This window comes from Mus caroli, chromosome 5 (assembly GCF_900094665.2).
Source record: "Mus caroli chromosome 5, CAROLI_EIJ_v1.1, whole genome shotgun sequence".
In the NCBI taxonomy this organism is placed as follows: domain Eukaryota; kingdom Metazoa; phylum Chordata; class Mammalia; order Rodentia; family Muridae; genus Mus; species Mus caroli.
The window spans coordinates 111,055,815-111,070,241 of record NC_034574.1 but is presented as its reverse complement, the minus strand read 5'-3'; the positions used below and the strand labels follow the sequence as shown (position 1 = coordinate 111,070,241).

The 14,427-nt window shown below is 48.9% G+C and overlaps 1 protein-coding gene across 1 annotated transcript in view; it reads left to right on the top strand.

Annotated features, from left to right (window-relative positions):
- Positions 1–14,427, top strand: part of Fbxw8 (F-box and WD repeat domain containing 8) — an 89,623-nt gene that overhangs the window by 39,655 nt on the left and 35,541 nt on the right. The window contains exon 5 of the mRNA XM_021162838.2: positions 1,715–1,872. Coding sequence (XP_021018497.1) covers positions 1,715–1,872 — 158 coding nt within the window. The remainder of the gene's footprint in view (positions 1–1,714; positions 1,873–14,427) is intronic.

The following is a 14,427-nucleotide window of genomic DNA, read 5'->3' as shown; positions in this document are numbered from 1 at the left end:
CCTGAGGAGCCTGGACCCTGTGGGCCATGTCAGTGTGCAGCTTTAGTTATTTATGCATTGCCACAGTTAAGGACAGTTAGGAGGGGTAGTGATCATGATAGTGGCAATCCAGTGTGGGGAGGCCTCTCTACTGTGTAGTCCTCTTGACAGAGTTGTCTATACTCTGTCCTGCAGAGTGAGCTCACCCACAGGATGACCTGGGAGCTGTATAACCTACATGTTTACAGGTTACTGTAGATTCCTGGGTGGGAGGGCATGCTGCAGTGTTATAAAGAAAATGACCCTGAGTCAGGGCACTCATGGTTGTCTCATTAGGAAATCTTTCCAGACAATGGAGGCACACACCTTTAATCCCACTACAAGCAGGTAGATCTCTGAGTTCGAGGCCAGCCTGGTCTACAGAGTGAGTTCCAGGACAGCCAGGGCTATACAGAGAAACCCTGTCTCCGAGAAAAAACAAAAAAAACCAAACAAACAAAAAAAACAAATCAAACCAGCCGACTGACCAACCAACCAAAAAAACCAAATCTCGCCCTGGGTGGCTGATGGGACTGAGGGAGTAAGAAGTACTTGTCTAAAAAAGCTTGGTGTCCTGAGTCCATCTTGGAACCTGCACAACAGTGGAAAGAGAATCGACTCCCCCAGCTTGTCCTCTGGCTGCCACACAGGTATCTAGTATGCATGTGCACAGCGATACATAGACATGGGGTCTCACCAGAGGCTGGCCTTCTGTAGCCATGTCAGACATGATCATGTCCTAGGTTTCAGAGGTGACTAGATATTTTGTTTCTGCAGTGAGATTCTGAGGGAGTGTGATTAGGGCCTTAGGAACACTGTCCCTTGGAATCCCTGCCTCTCTGTACTCAAGAGGCCCCTACATACAGCTCCTTCTCCTCCACCCTCACCCTCCTTACCTAAGGGATTCAGCAGGAGGAATGTGGACTCTCAGCGACAGGCAGGGTGCACCTTCATTTGGCTACCCTCTCATCCTGAAGGCCTTAAGACAGTGGACTATCCAGGAAGTGGTCAGAGCTAAAGGCCTGAACTAGGGCCCTTGCTTTTTTAGTGGGCAGTGCAGGCACTTCATTCTCACAGGAAGGTGGCAGTGCCTGGCTCTGCCGCGGAGTCATTTGAGCAGATTCGATGTCCTTAGGGGCCCTAATGAGTTAGCTGTGCTCCTGGAGGAGGTGTGAAGAGCTCGTTGGGGCTCTGTGTCCCAGCTGCATCTGTGTCTCCGCATGCATGCCTGCTGGGATGCCAGCACGGGTCTATGGTTCTGTCTGTAACTCCTGGAGTGGGAAGGGTGAAAGGGATGGCTTGGTTATGAGGCTGGAGAGGGCATATCACACTGCTCATTCTCCTTCCCTCCCTTCCTTTCTCTTTTCCTTTGAGACAGTCTCACTATGGAGCTCTGGCTGTCCTGCAACTGTGTACACCAGGCTGGATTCGAACTCACAGGGATCTGCCTGCTTCTACCTCCCGAGTGTAGGGATTAATGGTGGTCACCATTGTGTTGTAACAGCGTGGGCTGTGTCCACAGCCTTCTGCAGTCCAGCCGACAACTTCCTTACTCAAACCACTGTAGGAACAGCGCCTCCCGCCAACCCACATGCTCCATTCAAACCACCATAGGAACAGCGCCCCCGCCAGCCCACATGCTGCCATGTATAGCCTCCAGATTTCTCTTGGAACCAAGAGCATTATTCTCTTCCAGATACACGTCAGGGGATGTGCGGGTGTGGGACACCCGCACCTGGGACTACGTGGCCCCCTTCCTGGAGTCTGAGTCTGAGGAGGAGGATCCTGGAATGCAGCCATATGTCTCCTTTGTGAGGATCAACAGCTCGCTGGCAGTGGCGGCTTACGAGGATGGTGAGTACCACCGTCCCCCCCCCCCCCCCCCCCCCCCCCCCCCCCCCGTCTCAGAGAAAGCCTCACCCAGTGTCGTAGCTGCAGCTGCTCCCTCCTCCTCTGAGCATGCACACACTCACATAATCACTCACTTACCTCCTTACACAGGGTGTATGTATATTGGCACACACCCCTGCCTCCTTACACACACGGTTATGCACTCTGTCCTGCTTTTAAGTAAAGAATCTAGCCAATAACCCTGTGCATTAGTAGACATTGGAACATGATACCCATTAAAACTGGTGTTTAATTCATCCTGGAACCACTGAGCCGGGCATGAGTGCCAGGCATGATGAGACTGGCCAGACCATCTTAAGCAAATGCTGTGTTTAGTTTAAAATAGTAAATGTACTCAGCCTGTGTCCTCGGCTGAGTCTAAAAAGAATAGTGACAAGGATGGAGAGGTGATCTGACATATGTAAGCAGAAGCGGGACGTCAACACCAGCCTTCACCTGCCACTCACACCGTGTACAGCTCCTGATGGCCTAGACAGATCCTGAGTGCATGGGAGCAACCATGGGTTTGCAAACTGTTAGAGGAACGATGGGACACATGCATTGCTAGTGATAGAGTTCATCACACCTCTCACATGGCCTCCTGCCTGTCCCCTGCTCCCGGGCCTGATGTCCATTGCAGATTGCCAGGCAGCATCGTGTCATTTGGCACAGAGGGCAGAGCTACAGGAGCTTTTAAGGAGCTTTGTAACCACCTAATACTTAACAACGAGAATTCAGAGCTAAAAGAGTAAACGTAGAGATTTTTAAAATTGACCAGAACTTTATACTCTATTCTTGTGGTTTTAATGACAGTAGACACCTCAGATGGTCATTAGCTAAGTTGAGATTGGAGGTGTGGCTCAGCACGGTACTTGCCTGCCATACATGAGGCCCTGGGTTCAACCTCAGCATCCTCAGTGCAGCAGCAGCAGCACAGTGCATCTATGGTGGTTAGGCTTTTCCATTTTGCTTGTTGCTCTCATATATGCAGCATGGCCTCACGCTTGCTGCTTAGTCTCCAGCTGGCCTTGTAGCTTTGGAATGCTCTAGCAGCACTTCCTGTCCTGCATACTTGATTGGCACAGACACTTCCACCAATGGGAAACTGAGGGCTGGAGGATGAAGGTGTTGAAGCCATAGCTAGTGTTGTCTCCTAGCCCCGCTGTTGTTGGAGCTGAGTCCCTGACAACAAACATGGAGACTCTTATAAATCGAGCACTGGGCTCACTGTAGTTTTAAATTTTCTAACATTTACTTTTAATAAGGGTTCTTAGATGCTTTAACTTCCCTTCTAGCCCACCACCCACCAGAGGTTAGTGGAAAAGAAAGGGAATTAGGATATGGGAGAAGTGGACCTGTTTAGAAATTGTTCTTTGGAGCAACTCCAGTTTGCATTGTCAGGGAGTCAGCAGTTCAGTTCACAGGTCAGCAGCGGCAGCTCTGTCCACTTGCAAACCCTTCATGAGTATACCAGCAGTCCAGTTCAATAGGCTCGTGATAGAAACATGAGTCAGCGGACACAGCCAGGCCGCTGCCAATTGGCACAAGTCAGCAGGAGGGACCAGGACCAGCAGGGAAGTCAGGAGTTCTACACAGTACCTCTCAACAAAGTGAAGTTCAGTGAAGCTGAAGACTCCAGACCAATGAAGTGTTGCAAAGCTAGCTATGCAAGCAAGCAGTCACTCTATTTGGTCTTATTTTTACTCCCTCCAAACATCACGTGTCCTCCCATGGGTCTTGCCTCAGCAAAACACCACATAAGTCTGTCTGTCTTAGCAAAATTCCATGTGAGTCTGCATCAGCTGACATCACTGCCAGTTGGTCCGAGGAAGGGGGAAGAAGCTATAAGAAACTTATGGGAAGTTCTTTGGTGAGTTTCTCTCTGGCGTCACCACAAGCAGAGCTCAGCAATTAAATGTAAGGCCAACCAATACACGTATGTCGTTAACAGAGTCCTTCATCAGAGTCCTTTCATGTGCTTGCTTTAGCAGACCATCCTTTCACCTGTGTCTGCTTTAGTGAAACACTCCTTCACTGGTCTGCCCTTGCAAAACACCATGTGACACATCTGACTTCCCAGAGAAACCAGAGGTTTCCGCCCCAGCTCACCACATCTGACCAGCTTGCAGATAGAGCTTGAGGGAAAATATAGTGTGCTGCAAGTTAGGTGTGCACGGAGACTGCACACGGATGTGCATGCTAAGGAGTGCTCCTCCACTGCTGCTCTCGCTCGCTCAGATGGATGAGGCCGTCTTCATAGCAGTACAGGGGCAGTGTAGATATGATGAAGAACTTCCTTCATGGTAAATACTCGATAGAGGTTTTCAAAACTTAGTTCAAATGTTCCACGTTAAAACTCTAACTTATAAGCCGGGCAGTGGTGGCTCATGCCTTAATCTCAGCACTTGGGAGGCAGAGGCAGGCGGATTTCTGAGTTCGAGGCCAGCCTGGTCAACAGAATGAGTTCCAGGACAGCCAGGGCTACACAGAGAAATCCTGTCTCAAAAAACCAAAATAACAAACAAAAAACCAACCCTAATTTATTCAGAAGTGGTGAACATTTACTAGCAGCACTTGGAAGGCAGAGGCGGGTGGCACTCCCAAGTGTCAGGCCAGCCTGGTCTACTTAGTGCGATTCAGGCCAACTGGGGCTATATGGTGAGGACCTGTCTCAAAAAAAAAAAAAAAAAAATCAGTTAAAATTTAAACAACAAAGATTGTGTGTGTGTGTGTGTGTGTGTGTGTGTGTGTCACATGTATGTATATATACATACATGGTAAAAAACAAAACCTGCTGAAAGTGCCCTTCAACTTCTAGGTGCTTTCTGCTTTTAGACCAGTGTTGTACACTCTGTGTGTCTTGTTCTTAACCCAATGACATACCTGGGTGACCTGTGTTACTCTCCTCAGTGTTGTATGGTGCCACGCTGCACACTGAAGTGTCCACCACTTCTGAATAAGTTAGGCTCTTTAAGTGACTATTTGAACTAAGTTTTGATCTGTATTCCAGTATTTACCATAAAGGAACTTCTTCTTCATACTACACTGCTCCTATATTTGTACTGAGCCATCGTCACTGGACTGAGGCGGACATGCTCGGTGTCATGTCAGGCATGCTGCTGAAGTGTCCTCAGAAATGTCCCTGTCATCTGTTAGGCTTTCAGTTTTTTGTTGTTTTATGTGTGTAGGTGTTTTGCCTGCATGTGCCGGTGTGCCATCTGCATGCAGTGCCCTCCTGAAGCAGGAGGAGGACATTGAGTCCCTGGAACTGGAGGTCCAGACAGTTGTGAGCCACCATTTAGATACTGAGAACCAAATCAGGGTCCTGTGGAAGAGCAGCCAGTGCTCCAGCCACTGAGCCGCCTCTCCAGTGCTCACTCTGGCTTTGTGGCGGAGTGACCCTGAAAGCTCACACCTATGTGATGATCCTTCTGTGCCAGCCTATGGCTCACCCAAAAGCAGTGTGTCTGCATTTGCTCTCAGTAGCAGTGTTGTAGTGAGCAGCTTTGCACAAATGTCTTCTCATATGTATGCAGGGAAGTCGGTTGCTATAGGAAGGGTCTCCAGGTGGGAGAGTACAGATCCCATGCTGTCTTCTGCTCTCCAGCAGGTGTGAGCTGTCCCTGTGTTCTTGGGTAGGGTTATTGGTGGATTTGATAGGGAATGGAACATAGTGTGGGAAGGGTTTGATAGTTTCTTACGCATACCTGCCACTTGTGGTCCTTGTGTTTCCTTTATGGTTGTGTCGCAGTTAAGTCCTAGTCAGTACTGAGTCCGCTGTGGATCAGTAGGAAGTTGACCTGAGTACCCATGGTCTCTAGCACCATGAGACAGGTCTGCTCAGGGCACGATGGCGGGCAACCACTTCGCTGTCAGGTAAGCTGAAGTCCTTCAAAACATCAGCACTGTCCACTTAGGTGTGCAGACCATTTCTCTTCCAGCACTAGCAGGCCTTCCCTGCCTTCCCAGCTGGGTCATGTTGTCAGGATTTCTGTGGAAATCACACCTTCTGGTCGTTTTCCCAACCCAGGTGGCCTTGTCCCCAGTCTCACCTGGGTGACAGACTGCCAACCCTAAGAGCTGACTCAGGTCTAAATATCCAGTGCACATTCCCTGTTCCCCTCCAAGAGCAGTGGCTAGTGCTTCTTGGGCACAACCCCTGTGGAAAAGGACCTTGTACAGTCTGCGGTGTGTGTGCAGTTTGTGGAGGGAATGACCTCCAGCCTTCCCATTGCGCCTAGGTGCTCTCCTGAAGGCACTGAGGCTCAGACCCCTTGTTGAAGCTGCCACGTCCACCACAGCAGGAGCCTCCCTGCAGGAGGACTCTAAGAGAGAGCCCTCCACCCCATCCTTTCTGGAGCTGGGCCCCAAGGAACCCCGCATGCGCACCTGGGGGCTAGGACTTGGCAAGGAGAGCCACAGTTGTGATTTTTTGAATTCCAACCCACTGGCCTCATATTTCTTGTGCCTTGTTTCCAATTGTCAGCACTGGCCCCTCTCCAGTTTGATTTTCCCACTAATTGTGCTGCACGTTACCATCCCAAAATGAATCAAATCAGAATGCTTTCCTGGAGCATTAGCTAAAGCAAGCGAAGGCTCTGAGTAATGAGCAGCTGCTAGTGCGGGGACAGCGGGGACCTTGCCAGGACTCCATCTGCTCCATGCTTGCCTGCCTCTGGCCTCAAGCCACGACATTAGGGATGGCAGTGTGCTGGGGCCCCTTTCCCACTTGAGGTTCTCTTCAGAACTCAGGCTTTACTGAGAAAGGAGATTAGATGCTTGTTCCGTGAGGGAAGGCTCTCGGCCTGTCTGCCGGGAGGTAGAGAGAATGGGCCAGACCTGGGGGCACCAGCCTCAACCTTGATGAGTCAGTGTTGCTCTCTGGGGCCTCCAGGCAGGGTGAGGCAGCTCATCTCCTCCTTCAGCACTTCAGCACTTCATGCAGTTGTTACAGTTGTCACGCACACATGCGCACATGGCCTCATTGTCTGGCTGGAGCCTGGGAATCTTTTTCCATTTCCCAGTGGATGAGCATAGGTGAGATCCAGTCTGCATGCTCCAGGGCCATGACTGACTGACTGTGCATGGAGACTCGGTACTTGGGTTTTAAACAGAGTGAGTTGTCTGATGGCTTTGCCAGTGTGTTTGATGGTGATGTCTAAATCCAGTATGCAGCTTCCTCCTTTTCTGTGACTGGTGCTGAAGCTTTAGAAATGGAACAAAATAATTGTGATGCTTGTGTGAGCTGTGAGCTGCCTCCACCTCTGACCATGGATTGTGGAGTTTTTTTCTACTCATGGGCCTTTTTCTTGTCACTTTTCCCTTAATCTGTGAGTAATCGGCTCTTGCCTGCCATCCCGACTGCCTGTGGCTCAGGAGCAGAGTACAGAATTGAAGCTCCTTTCCAACAGAAAGTGAAAACCGCCAGGCATCATCCTTTAGAAGGCAGGACACACTTCTGCAATCACACTGTCGCACAGTAGTGGGGATGCTCACGGTTTGATCATAGTCAGGGGAATTGACAGACTTAGGTGTGGGGTGACTGCTGATAAAGCTTCCATGCTGCTGGCTTGTGTTCTTCCCATAGCCACATGGTTACAGAGAGAACCAAGTCCAAGCTGCCTTCTGACCACCGCACGTGTACACACACACACACACACACACACACATACACACACACAAACAATGTATTACAAATTGTAAATGCAGAGTCCAGAGCTGAAATGGTTTAGAAGTATTTAAGACATTGAACCTTTTTATTTTTAGACAGGGTATTTCTATGTAGTCCAGGCTATCCTGAAGCTCTCTGTGTAGACCAGACAGGCCTCTGAAATGCTGAACTTTTGACACCCGGCACATCCCAAGGCCGTGGAGACTGTACTGTGTTGAGCTGCTGACCCGACTGTTGCTTGGAAGGCTTATCTTCCTGCCCTTGGAAAGAGGAGCTCAGCACAAAGCCTGCTGTGTGTGCCTGAGGCAGGAAGCTGGCAGGCGGCTCTGAAGAGAACTCTTTTGATAATATATAAGTGACTTTTATTATCCAGAGCTAATAGTGACCTGCTCTTTGAAGTGAGTTGATATTGAAGAACGCATAGTAAACCAACCTACATTGCTCAGAGTCACTCCAGATATGCTGTGTCATTCACTCTCAGTGAGCAGGTCACAGGCACCTGACAGGACGCCCCTGTCCCCAGCAGTGACACTGATTCCACATTCTGTGCCTCTCTCCCTGACACTGAACTGTACGGGGACTCTGCCTGGGCGTGGCGGTGTGGGCTCTCTGGTATCCCATGCTCACCCCACAGATGGCCTGCTCGTACAGGACCTGCTCGTACTGTCTGTCTCTCTTCTGCTCTTTACCCTTTCTAAAGTGTCAGCAAAGCAGGATGATGGGCCAAGGCAGATTCCCCACAGAGGACAACAGTTTGGAAAACCATTTTAGGAAACCCATTTCCCTTCCTGTCTGCCTCTGGAGCTCCGAGAACTGCTAAATTCAGCCTCTCACCGACAAGGCTCATTGACGCTTCAGGGTAAGGGAGAACCATCTGGCCTGTCAGAATTTTTGTTGTTGAAGACATTACTCAAGGTAAATGCAAAGATGTTCCTTGAAACAACTATAAGTAAACCCCTGCTGCCGGCCCATCTCCCATATTGGCTTTCTCGATGAGGAGGGAAGGAGCTACGCGTGCCTGTCCTCCCTTAACATGGACAGCCACCAGCCGGGATCAAGCCTTTCCATTTGATCAGGGTTTTATCAGAGTGGCAAAGATGGGACCAGAACAGTGTGTCCTGGCTGGAAGGTCAGCAGCCCTGCAGCAGTGACCACAGCTTGAGCCCTGCTTTTGAGGGTAGGGCTCCCACCAGCAGGAGCCAGTGCAAGGAGGGATGGCCAGCTGTGGCCTGTGGGTGGGGAAGGGTGAGGCCAGGGATTGTAAAGGCACATCACGTACAGTGAACATGAGAGCTAGTCTGATGGGGTCCCGTCAGTCAGATCTGGCCAGATCAGACTACCAGCCTGAGTAAGGACAGAGACAGATGATGACCCACTGGATAGTCCCCAGCCTTCTGTGATGGGAGAGAGGAATAAGAAGAGAAGGAGAGGAACACTGTGAGCTGGGGCACCAGCTCTTAAGCACATGAAGGATGCTAGGAGTAAAGCCGTTGCTGTTTGGTGAATAGAAACTAGATCAGGAGAAAAAGTAGTTTATGCTAAAACGAGCGGTAAGCACAAGACAAGATCAGAACTTCCTTTAGTCCCAAAGAGTAGCATCCATTAAAAGAGTGAAACACAGTGAGTTCCAAGACAGCCAGGGCTATACAGAGAAACCTTGTCTCAAAAAAAACAAACAAAAACAGAGTGAAACACATGTGCGGTGGGGCAGTGAAGCCGATTCTGTTGTAGCGAGGGCCTTCCTGACATTGTCACCACACACATGAAGACGCAGCAAGAGCTGCTCAGTGCAGCTATGACCTTCAGCCCCACACAGTCATGCAGCAGTAAAGGGCAAACCCAAATGGAGGGCTAGTCCGTTACATGGCTGCCCTTCTTGCTGGACGGTCAGTGTCATGGAGAGCTAGGACAGTCTCTCCAGGCTATTCTCCACTAAAGGACAGTCTGCGCTGAGCTGAACAAACCCACACTGAGCTGAGTTCCATTCATCCTGCCCTCTGGGCTCGGGGAGAGCACAGCTGAGGACTGAGCCATCTTGGCTTGGGTCTCGTGAAAGGTGTGTTCACACAGTGACAGGCATGAGGACAGAGGTCACACGGCTTCTTGTGACTTTGAAATTGTTTCAGAGTAACAAGTTAAAAGTAAAACTTTTGTCTCTTCTCAAGATTGTGCATTTGGAATTCGATTTATCCTTAAGTCTCTGTGTGTGCACATGTGTGTGCATCCATGTATATGCATCATGTGCATGCTTGTGCACAGGATCTGATGTCCCTATGCTTATGTGGCAGCGACTTCACTCACTGAAGCATTTCTCCAGCCCTTCTGTTACAAGGATCTCAAAACCTGAATAAAATACACGAAGCTGTGAGTTCCCAACATTGCCATTCCTTAGAGAACAGTAAAGGTGAAGCCCAAAGTTGCACTAGTACAGCGCCAGGCAAGGCAAAGGGACCGAGCGTGTGGGCTGTGAGGTTTGCAGACAGCTGTGGGAGCTCCAGGATGTACGGTGGACAGAAACCTGCCTAGACCATGGACACGGAGATGCTTTTATTCTTTAAACAGTCTCTTAAGAGTGAGTAGTTGCCTTGCACACCATAACAGCAGAACATTATGGGGTAGCACATATGTAGAAGCTGGGCAGAGATTCCGTAGACAAAACAAAAAACAAAAAAAACCCCACAAATTACAAAAGAAAAAACATTAACTTCATCAGAATTGAAAATCCTCATTCATTGAAGATACCACTAAGAAGTGAAAACACAGGGGGAGGCCCAGAACCCTGGCAGACTGAAGTCTCATCCAGTACCAACTCTATTCACTGCATCAGATGGTTTATATGCCACGCGTTTCCATAGAGGCACAGGAATAATGACAGCTGAAGTAGACTCCATTATCTGCTACACCTCACTCCAGATTCACTGTGTAGCTCTAGCTGGGCCTTGAACCCCCACCTCCACCTCCATAGTGCTACAGGTACAGACCTGCACCTTCATGCCTGGCCTTCTGTTTTTAATTTACTATAAATTACCCATAAAATTGTATTCTGAAAGCTGTACATGAGGGGGTGGAGAGATGGTTTACTGGTTAAGAGGACTGTTTGCCCTTCCAGGGGACACAGGCTCAGGTCAAAGCATCTGTGTGGCAATTCACAACCACCTGTAACTCTAGTGCCAGGGGATCTGACCCTGCAGGCACCAAGCATGCAAGTGCATAGAAACACATGACAAATTTAAAGTCCAATTAAGAAAAGGTTAACACAAAGAATAGAAATGACGAGTGTCCCGAGCCCGTATCCCTGTCTTCTGCTTCAGTAGTGGTCAGCACATCTATACCACCCAAAATATGCTTAACTTAGAGGGTTCTGAGTTCTGTGTAGCCATGTCACGACCGAGAGCAACTCAAGAAGAAAGTTTACTGGGCTTACACTTCCAGTCACGTTCTGTTATGAAGGGAAGTCAGGGCAGGAATCTGGAGACAGGCCTGCTTGCTGTCCTACACAGCCTCACCACCAGCCAGGGAGCTCATAGCCAGAGAAGTACAACAGGAACCACGGCTCACACCAAGACCCAAGCCCAGCTAGCCTTTTTATACAGTCCAGGACCACCTGCCCAGAGAGTGGTACCGCCCACAGTGGGCTGGGCCTCCTTTATACATCAAAAACAAGACCATTCCCCATAGATGTTCTTCAGTTGAGACTCCCCTCTTTAACATTTTTTTGTTAGATGTATCTTACATGTATGAATGGTTTGCTCTGTGTGTGTGTGTGTGTGTGTGTGTGTGTGTGTACCACATGTTTGCTGAAGCCTAAGAAAATTAGAAGACAGAGCCTCTGGGGTTGAAGTTACAGACAGTTGAGTTGCCACATGGGTTCTGGGAATTGAACCTGAGTCCTCTACAAGAGCAACAAATGTTCTTAACCACTGAGCCAGCTCTCCAGCCAGGGGACTCCCTTCTCTGGTGCCTCTAGGCTGTGGCAGGTTTCCTATTAGAAATAAGCAGTCTTAAACTGGGCGTGGTGGCGGACGCCTTTAATCCCAGCACTTGGGAGGCAGAGGCAGGTGGATTTCTGAGTTCAAGGCCAGCCTGGTCTACAGAGTAAGTTCCAGGACAACCAAGGCTATACAGAGAAACCCTGTCTCGAAAAACCGAAAGAGAGAGAGAGAGAGAGAGAGAGAGAGAGAGAGAGTCTTTTAAAAGAAGGGGAGCAAGGCCAGCGGTCTATCCTGAAGCACCTGGCCTGTGGGAATGGCCTGCTCCTGATCCAGGGAGGTTGTGTCAGTGATCATTTTGGACTCTTGTCAGAGTTGAGTTCACTTGAACTGATTGATACACCTTTTAGAATTTGAGTTTCTAATTTAATTTTGCCCACCTGAATTAACTATCCACTATAAAATGATGCAGATTATGATTGGGAGAAAAAAAAAATCTCATCACTAGTCAGATTGTCATAAGGATGTGCTACAGATTGTCGGGATTCACCGGTCAGCATTACCATGATGAGTGTGCCTCAGGCAGAGCCCCGAGGACAGTGGCCTGAGGACCTCGAGTTGGGCTTGTTTCTCCCTAGTCATCGGGTCCCTCCTAATCTCTGAGCTCAACAGAAACTCTGAGGGGCTTCTCAGCCCTCACTGGGCAACCACTGGAACCTCCAACAATAGTGGCTGACTTTCCAGGGACTGCTGCTGGAACAGATAATGATTCGGTTACCAGCCTCAGAAAGGACTCAGAGATGTAGACCGTTAGCATAGCTAGGGTAAGATGGTTTTGTTAGTGCCTTTGTTGTAGAGAATCTTGGTAGTTGTGCAAGGGGTTCTTTTGAGGTCAGGGAAGAAAACAATGGCAGCCTGGCTGGTACTAACCGATGTGCCTTTCTTGCCAAGCTGGGCTGGTGACCAGGGTGATGATTAATTTCTTGTACCCATTTTTGCCTTTGGCTTTCGGATATGATTTAATTTTTTTTTTTAAGGTTAATGGATAGGTGTACACCCTGAGAATTTAAAGTAGAAATGCCTGATTGTTTACACTGTGGTTCTTTTAAGACTTTTTAAAACAAGATTAATTTTTAAGATAAATAATAAAATGATTGATTTTATTTTTCTTTGTAACTGCAAAATGTAGCCTTGCGGTAAGAGACCCTGCTGAGAAGAATCCCCCCCATCCCCCCCAGCTTGCTTACACCTTGTTACTCTGTAACAAGTTGCTTAGACATGAATGTGTATGGCTCCTTGGGAATAATATGTTTTTCACCTATAATACATAAAACACGTAATCATGTAAGGGTGTTGGGAAGTGTGCTGGGTTTTTTTGGTTGTTTGTTTTGTTTCTTGTTTATTACTTATTGTAATCATTCACTTAAAGAAAACAGAATGTAACTGCATTGCAGTTTTTATACTGAGGGCTATAAGCTGTAGAGGCAAAGCTGTTGGTGCGTTGCCTCATCCACCAAGTGTGTGATTGTGTGCCCCTGCTTTGCATTAGTCACTGAACCCACATCTCCTCCTCAGATCCAGAACACACTGCTGGAGCTGGCCTCCAGCAACAGGTTGTGTATGTATGTGGTTTTTGTTTTGTTTTTTTATTTTATTTTTTTTGGTTTTTCGAGGCAGGGTTTCTCTGTGTAGCCTTGGCTGTCCTGGAACTCATTCTGTAGACCAGGCTGGCCTCGAACTCAGAAATCCGCCTGCCTCTGCCTCCCGAGTGCTGGGACTAAAGGCGTGCGCCACCACGCCCGGCATTGTTTTGTTTTTTTAAATAGCATTGCACGTGAAAAGACTCAAAGCATTGTGAAGTGTGAATGACAGCAAGTGAGTCTGTCTTAGGTGGGGTTGAACACCCAGCATCCATCCTGGCCAGCTTCTGAAGCCCGCTCTCCTGGATGTCATGTGCCTTCTTACAGGCCCTCCAGTCTGGCCTCCTCCAGGCTTTGGGCTTGAGAGCTCATAGGAATCCACCTTCCCTTCCTCCCTCCGTGAGCCTCTGCTGCCCTGGCCATCCCAGCTTCAGCCTCTGCTCCTTTGTCCTAACCTTGGCCCTCAAGCACATTCAGAATCTAATAAAAAATGCACCGTCCAGAATATTTCCTACCAGTGGTTTTTCCTCTGGAGGCAGCAGCATGCTGCCTTGGGGGGAAAGTCTCCTTCACTCTGCCCTACAGCCCTCAGGACTTTTGCTTACACTGATAGGACTCCTGATCTGTGAAGATGACTCAGTGGGTAAGGGACTTGTTGTGTAGTTCTCACATGGGCTGTGACCCCAGCCCCAGTGGGCAGGAGCCTAATGAGAGTAGTGAGCTCCAGATTCACTGAGAGATCTCTTCACACAAGGCAGAGAGATACAGTGACAGAGTGTGTGCTCGTGTGCACGCACACGTCTGAAAGAGCCAGCTTTCACCCTCTGACTTGATGCACGTGTCCAGCCTGAGCCCTGTGCTGTGTGCAGTCGATGAAGAGGTGCATGTTTATGTGCAGTGAGTGCTCCGGGTGCGTTTTAAATTTCTGTTAAAATGGTTTTCCTATGTAGAACTCCTTCTGCATCCTTCTTAACTGATTGGAGAAAAGCATTTATTTCCATAGTGGGAACAGGGCATGCCAGCTGCCTGTATAAATAGTCAGCCTCATTCCGTGTCTCTGAACACAGCTAATTGATCCTGTCTGTTTAGCTGTCAGGATGCTGGGCTGAGCTTCAGGTGTTAACCGTGTAAGCTCAAGAGGCCGGAGCTCACAGAGTATGTGTCCTCAAAGGGAGGGCTCCAGAGACCACAGCACACCTGGTAGGTGAAGGGTCCAGTGTGTGGCTGTCTACACTGTAGCCTATTTTAAACCATAGGTGCATGGAGCAGATCAGAGAGG